The sequence below is a fragment of the Cynoglossus semilaevis genome, unplaced genomic scaffold (assembly GCF_000523025.1).
Source record: "Cynoglossus semilaevis isolate Cse_v1.0 unplaced genomic scaffold, Cse_v1.0 scaffold1721, whole genome shotgun sequence".
Taxonomy (NCBI): domain Eukaryota; kingdom Metazoa; phylum Chordata; class Actinopteri; order Pleuronectiformes; family Cynoglossidae; genus Cynoglossus; species Cynoglossus semilaevis.
Genome location: NW_007585111.1, coordinates 217,543 through 225,008, shown reverse-complemented (window position 1 = coordinate 225,008; position 7,466 = coordinate 217,543). Strand labels below are relative to the sequence as shown.

General features: G+C 41.9%; 1 protein-coding gene across 10 annotated transcripts in view; it reads left to right on the top strand.

The window, feature by feature from the left end:
• Positions 1 to 5,690: 5,690 nt before the first annotated feature.
• The window catches only part of neo1a (neogenin 1a), a 147,353-nt gene continuing 145,577 nt past the window's right edge, over positions 5,691 to 7,466 (top strand). For 3 of the 10 annotated variants that reach the window (XM_008337055.3, XM_008337054.3, XM_008337051.3), the window contains exon 1: positions 5,692 to 6,583. In XM_008337055.3, the coding sequence (XP_008335277.1) occupies positions 6,493 to 6,583 (91 nt within the window). In that variant the 5' untranslated portion in view covers positions 5,692 to 6,492. Of the gene's footprint in view, positions 6,584 to 7,466 lie in introns of all 10 variants that reach the window. The other 7 variants (XM_008337053.3, XM_008337062.3, XM_017030710.2 and 4 more) reach the window with 3 other exon arrangements.

The window sequence follows — 7,466 nt, the reverse complement described above, 5'->3', positions numbered from 1 at the left end:
CTGAAGCTTCTGTTTATGCTGCTTACATTTTTAGACCATAGTCTTTTTGAGCAGCAGGCTCCCGCTGTGATGTTCCGGCTGAGTCTGCCTTCACATGATGGGATCTTGACACAGAATAGGAAAGATGGCGTTGCATTTTTTTCGTTATGAAATTAGTTCTAAAAGTCTGTTCAGGCTCATGCTCTTGTGTAAATGCCTGTCCTCTCCGTAGGGCTTCTTTCCTGCACATGTATGGCTTCAAACTGCGGGAACGCTACATATGTAGTGAATGAGCAGCGATAAAAAATCAGTCTGGTCTGTGAAGTAGACACAAACGCTTTAATTCGCCTGAGTCACAGCAGGGCGACCAGATTTATCCGGGTCAGAGCTGTTGAACTTAATGACTTTGATTTGAATTTCTCTACCTTTCATTAGAAGCCATTGACATTTCAAGTGCACCTGTACGCTCTCGTAGCAGGCTAACCTTTAGAAGGGAGAGTAATGTTTCTTTTCTGAGGAGACAAAAGCCAGGACAAATGCTGCCACAATGACAAACCTTTCCCCTGTAGTCAGCTTTACAAGCCTCCCCAGACTAGGCTAACTAATGAGGAGGGAATAAAAAGCACCAAAGAGCACAGACAGAGGGAGAGGCAACCAAGCCACTGGAAGACAAGTACTTTGTTCGCAGAAGAAATGCATAATAATTCTTTCTGCACTATTCTATTTGACAGAACATTGATGTCAAATGGTTGTTTATCAGGGTTTGCGTGCCTATGAGCAAACAAGCACCATTCTTAGCAGCATCAGGCCATCAAATACAACAGAAGACACAGGAATCTTCTCTGCTTTCAAAAATGTTTATTTTTCATTTTTTTAATTATTTTTTCATTAATATCAACGTTTTAACAAAAACTTAAAATGACCAAACTTTTATATATTTTTTGAGCATTCTTAACAGTGATGTTTGACAGAAGGATTTAGCACCGACCACTTAAGACGTCGACGATTACAGATGTTATTAGTGTGAGGATAAGAGAGAAACTTTGTCCCGTCCATGACTCCTGACATCAGTCGGACCGCGGCGGCTGCAGCAGACTGTGTGCCATTGTTCAGCTGCTCACCATGAGCTAATTAGACCAATGATTAGCAGTGCCCAGGAGGAGAGTGTTGACATGTGTGTGTGCTGAGCTGTGCCAACCCCTGATAATGTGCCCAGGTAAATACATGTATGACAAGTGGGAGTGTGTGGGGAGGTGGGGGAAGGGGGTGAGGACGGCTGGTTCCTGCTCCAATAAAATATTGTCCTGTGAGCAGAGGACAGGTGAGAGAGCTACAGGAGGACAGGTGCTGCTGCCATCTTTAGCTCCGGGTTTGAGCCAGGTACACAACAGCTGTTTTGACCATGAATAAATACACACACAGAGAGAGAGAGAGAGAGAGAGAGAGAGAGAGAGAGATTGGCCGAGCAATTCGAGTTCCTTTCCCAAGTATTTGTGCTGTGTAACCAAAATTAAAGTCTGTAGACCTTTGGGTTAATGTTGATAACCACACAGCATGTAGCTTCCTTTCCCTCCCCTGCAGGGGGCACTGTAAAGACAGTTTTTAACTTTTTCAAGAAGAACTTTGTTTGTTTTTTAACTTGCAATTATAAATCTCCTCAATCTCCTTTCTTGTTTTTCATGTTGGCCTTCTTAATTACTCTTCTTTGTTCTTCTCGCTTTTATTATCTTTTCTTTTTCCTTCTTGCTCCTCATCTTTTTTTTATTTTATATTTTCGTCTCTTCTTTTTTTCCTTCTTCTAAAAAACTTTTTTTTTAAGTAGAACTTTGTTTATAGGCTACTAAACCTGCTGAAACTCATGGGTTCTCTCCCATTAGATATTTTTATTTCAATTCTAAGTTTTATTAGTATGACATTGAGCCAAAGAAATTATAGCAGGCACCCCCCCCCCCCCCCCCACCCCCCCCCCCCCCCCCACCCCCCCCCCCCCCCCACACACACACACACACACACAGCTCTTATGTGACATTTAGAGTGTGAACAATCCTTAGGATGGACCAAATGCCATACTTAAGACTGTTTATCCAGCTTTGCCATGAGCTGAGCCTCTTGCGTCCTAATCCTGTTACAAATAAGATCAAGTCCATGTTGTGGGATCACATTGAACTCAATGCCAGTATTGAAATTCCACACCAGAGATTGAATCAGAGCATCAGGAATCATTAAATATAGGAGACTCATTGATAACCTGAAAGAATTATGAAAAATTAATAACATGATACTTGAATATCAAGGGTTTAGAATGAGCGTGAAAATGAATGAGTATATAAAGTTTCTGTGTGCGATGTGAGAAAGAAGAGAGAAATGGGATTCTCTTTAATCTGCAGATTTTTTTTTCCTCTGAGCACATTAATGGCTCTTTGAAAACACGTGTTCATGGAATGCATTATTGCACGCTGATGCTGTAATATACTGTACATATGGTCGCTGCTTTTAAAAGGGTTCAAAAATATTTAGAAACGTTTGAAATATTACACTTAACAGCTGCTTCCACTGCAACTTAATCCACCACCCTCTCACTGCAGTAATCTGGGTCTGTTTCCTCATCGTGCATGGTTGCCACTAAGGCTGCTGGAGTCATGATGTGAGCATCATTTTAATGTCAGAGGTTTGGAGTGACCTTGTTCTTAAATCTATGAGGAATATGTTCCCAGGATACAGGTAGTGGAGAGGAAGAGGAGAAGATGGAGGCAGGATGAGAATTAGAAGTGATTCTGAGTCCAGCTGTGTGCATGTACACACCATAATTGGCAATAAGATGGGATCTGACTTCAACAGGCAGCGATACGTTGCTTCATTATAAAAAGCTAATGTTGTGGTTCCTCACCAGGAGGAAATCTGTCTTATGGAAAACTAAAAATAAAAAGAGCCCAGCTGGACTGTGTGTTGTCAATACTGCATATATTAAATCTAACTTCACATATATGTCATGTATAAATGCATCACAGGCTGTTAATGGTACAAAAACATGTCACAGTGTTTTCTATAAATAGAGGAATGTCAGCCTTTGCTTTATTTTAATACCAACTGCAGAAATTTCTCATATTTTTTTTACAACACATGTAAGAAGTTGAAGTATTTCATTTTACCACTAATTCTGTTGGTACAGTAGTAGGAGCTGCAGCCAATCACAGCAGTCATTGGGTTGGCTGTGCAGGACACTCTCACTAGTTTCATTCTGTAAAATCACATGCCTGCGTATAGACACAGGCAACCTGCACACACACACACACATAAGGTTCAACCTCCATAACCAAAGGTCATCAGTTAAAGCTGGGGCGCAAACCTGTCATCTTCCTCCTAGCCACCTCCATAACCAAAGGTCATCAGTTAACGCCGGGGCCCAAACCTGTCATCTTCCTCCTAGCCACATAATCGTCTTTTTTCCACTTTATGTCCAGAGCAGATCTTTCCTACGCTCTGTTGAATCACCACAGCTTACATTAGTCACAGCAGCAAAACTTAACAAGATGCTGTAGCGTTACCACATGACCTGGATGACCTGGAGGACGCAAGCTTTCAGCAGTTTCTTCAATGTTCAACTTAAGAAATGTTTAACTAGAAAAAATGTATAACAAGCAGCTGGAAGTCATGGTACATCCATAACTTCTAGCTGCTTGTTATACATTTTTACAAAATGTAAAATGAGAGCTGCAGACAATATAATCCCAATCTGTATGTGTAAACAACAATCTTATTGCCAAAAGCAACAGTGCTAACCACTACATCACCAAGTGGCCCCGTGTGTATTAATTACAACAGATTACTGTTAAATGTGCAGTTGGTCACGGCTCCTCTGAATACAGGGCTCGTTGTAAAAAAAAAAAGGTTGTTTTTATTGCTGTCATTAGTTCATTCGTTTTTATGATTGTCACGTGTGCCTACGAGCACTGCGGAATTTACAGATAACACACTGCATCATTAATGCCTTCTCCTCCGCCGTCCTGCCGATCTGTGCACACTGCTGTGTGACCTCATTTCCTCAGGATTCTGATTGTAGAGAGTTGACCAAGTTTGTACCGAGGGGTTGGAAGGACGTTCTGTTCTGTTATTCTGCTGCCTATTAGGAGTCTCGTTTTGTTTGGAAAATACATTAGAGGCTTTGACTGATTGTTTTAGTATCAGAATGGCAGGAGTAGAGAAATAAGGTGAACAAAGGGAGACAGAAAAACAATGTTGGCACAAGGGCGCGAGCCTTGAGGCTCACTCTGCACTCAGTGAAGCACACAGACGGCATCATTAGTAAGAGGGAAAATATTGGTTTGAGGACAGGACCAGTGCTGTGGCACAGACCCCAAACAAAAGATACTCTGCTGTTGCCCCAGGGGTAGAAAATGGGTCTAGAGGTCATGATTAATATGCCAGGGTTTACCCCAACCAGTGGGGGGAGCTGTTACTGCATCTGAGTGCAGGATTGAGCAACATGTACTTATTTCATTCTGTTTCCTTTAGTCCTAGTCCTGGATAAGAATAAAAAGACTGTTTTTATTACATTCCTCCTCCTGTTCTATTTTACCATTTCTTCTCCATACACTCAATAAAACACTGTTTATTTTCTCTTTCCCCACCCTCTGGCCTGTAACAATTTTCTTTAATAAAACGTATCATCCCAGAGATTCTTATGAGTGACCTAAAACTTCAGACACCCAATCCTGTCTCCTGGCTGTTTTCCCCGTCTCAGATGTGTTCGGCTTTTGTATGTGTTTGGATTTCTGTAAAAAAAAAAAAAAAAGGACTTTATTTTATTGAATCTGGGGCCGGGTATAAACTGTTTATAAAAGCAGCAGTCAGCAATGAGTCACAGAAATGTGCTCTTGATCTTTGGTCCAAGAATTTGAATCATATTATTCAGGCACATTTATTGAAGTTATTCATTACCTCCACCTCAAGTGAACTAATAGTTCCAGATTAATCTCAGTCTATCAACCTGCAGAGGGTAAACACAAGTGAATTCAGTTTGTCTGGTTTCAATTTATATGCTAAGCGCAGTCTAATCAACTTTAACGGACCAGGTTCAAAACACCTGATGAACAACAGTCAATACTGTAATTAAACAACGCTTGTAGGTCAAGAAGGTGTTGATTCAAATTTGAAAATGAATAAACAAAATCAATAGCGGTCGCAGTCTTCGTGTTTCTAATACCAAGATGATTTTTTAATTATCTGTGCATAACTTTATTAAAGGAGCTAGTTAATGTTAAATGCATTATAATTCACTGTCATCATCATAATGACTGACTGAACGTGACATTGTGTTTTATTTCATTTCAAGTTTATATTATTTGTCCTGTAAGAAGAAGTCTCATTTTTGTACGTACGTTTTTTTCATTCAAACCACTGTACCGCAGAGAACTACATTATTTTTGTGGCGCTCTGGTCCGTACATGTTCTCCCTGTGCGTCAGGGGTTCTCCAGGTACTCTGGTTTGCTATAATAGTTCCAAAAACATTCAGGACCTGATGACCTTTTCCCTCTAGATTGACTATAGATGTGTAAATGAGCGTGGGTGATTGTTTGTTTCTAAATGTTTCCTGTGTGAACCAATGTGTGAATTGACAGAGAATATTCTAACTATAAAAAATGCATTTACCCAGGAAATGAGTCAGAGGAAGTTTCAGTGAACTAGAAGTTTCCAAACATTTATTAACTTTGAATCCATGCTTTTAAAATATGAAATGAAAGTTTTGTTAGCCTAAGATGAAGTAACATTTATGATTTTGTAAAATTAAGAATTTTCTAAAGTTAAATTCCATTTAGATGAAATATGTGGTAAAACACAGCCAGGAACAAGCTGCTGTGGTTTTATTTTAAAAAACAAAAAACCCCAATCACAACGGTGCACAGACGAGGACTGAAATCCTCCACCATGTCTTTGCTGTAGCCTGAGCTGGCAGCAGTCGGCAGTCTGGATCCTAACTTCCGTCTCACTCCACACCCTGTTTTCCGGGGAGCCTGTGGAGATCCAGCCCAGCTCCACACACACACACGCTGCTCTGCTCCGCTCCGCTCCTCTGTCCGTCAGCAGTGAGCTGGCCACGGCGTACACTTCCCTCTTTCCTACTCGGATCTGATCTTTTCTCCACTCTTTAAGGCACGTCGGAGCGGCGGAGTCGAGCGGTTTCGGGTTCAGTCGCCCACAAATGTGTTGAGGTGTTTGCGCTGCGCCTCCGTGGCCATGGATTGATTGGAGTGTTTCCTCTGCGACCTCTGTCTCGACTAAGTTGAGAGCACAGTGTGTGTAATAACCTGCGGCTTTCTCTCTCTCCAGCTACATGTTCCATCCGGCTACTTTAAAAACTACCTGGCTCCGTTTCGTTCTGCACCGTTTTGTACTTTGAACTTTTTTTTCTAAGCCTGGTGCATATTAAATTAGGAGATCGGGGGTTGAGGATTTATTTTGTGGACGCTCCTCCAGGATTCCTGAATCCTGCAAAGATTTATTTTTGAAAAGTGATGGCCGAGCGGGGAGCTCTGTCGCTCCTCTCTCTTCTCTGTCTCACCATCCTCTACACGGCGTCCACAGCGGCAAAGCATGCCGATAAAGGTAAGAAAACAACACTTTATTGTCATTCTATACTATTACGCACACTTCAGTCTTGGTAGAACATTCGATCCCGACTTGGGTGGAAATAAACCGGCAGCGGCGCACGGAACGCGCTCTGCTGCTCTGATAAAGACAGACATGAAGCCATGACAGCTAATTGTGCAGCGTTCAGGTCAGCTCCTCCTTCGGTCTTTAGACAAGTTTAAAAGTAGACCACTTTTTCCACAACAGGCTCACTGTCAACTCCGTGAGCCAGCAGAAGCTGTGGAGCAACATGCTTTTTCTCCTCATTTTTCCTTTGTCTCCAGTGGAGTCCAGGCTGCCGTGTGCCTCCCAAACCATTCACAGACATGAGGCAGCAGCAGCAGAGTAGTTCAACAACAAACGTGTGTCTGCAGCTCTATAACATGTATGTTATGTCCACCTGGCTGCGTGCATGTGTCTGTCCGTATCTGTGGACATGCACGCGGATAGATGTGAGAAATGACACCAAGCAAAGGGTCATTAGTGGTGGTGTCAGGTAATCAGGCTGCTTCATCAGTCCAAACAGACGTCTCATTACCTGGCCGTCAATACACGTTGAGCTGATGGATAAACACAACCCCATTCATTTTTTCCTGTTAATTGTTTTATTTTGTTGTTGTCTCAGCACTGCGTCCTGCACAACAACTACAGTTAGAGGATGTGTTAAAAATGGTCAGTTTCACCATTCATCTGGCCCTGATAGGTATCAGAACAAATGTCCAATGTATTTATTAATTAGCTGTGCTGGGGACACTGAACACTGAAGACACCTGTGAATTCTTAGAAATTAGAAAACCACTTGTTAAACAGAAATATTCCACACCTGTGGTGAGATCTTGTTGGTGCTGCACATGAGAAT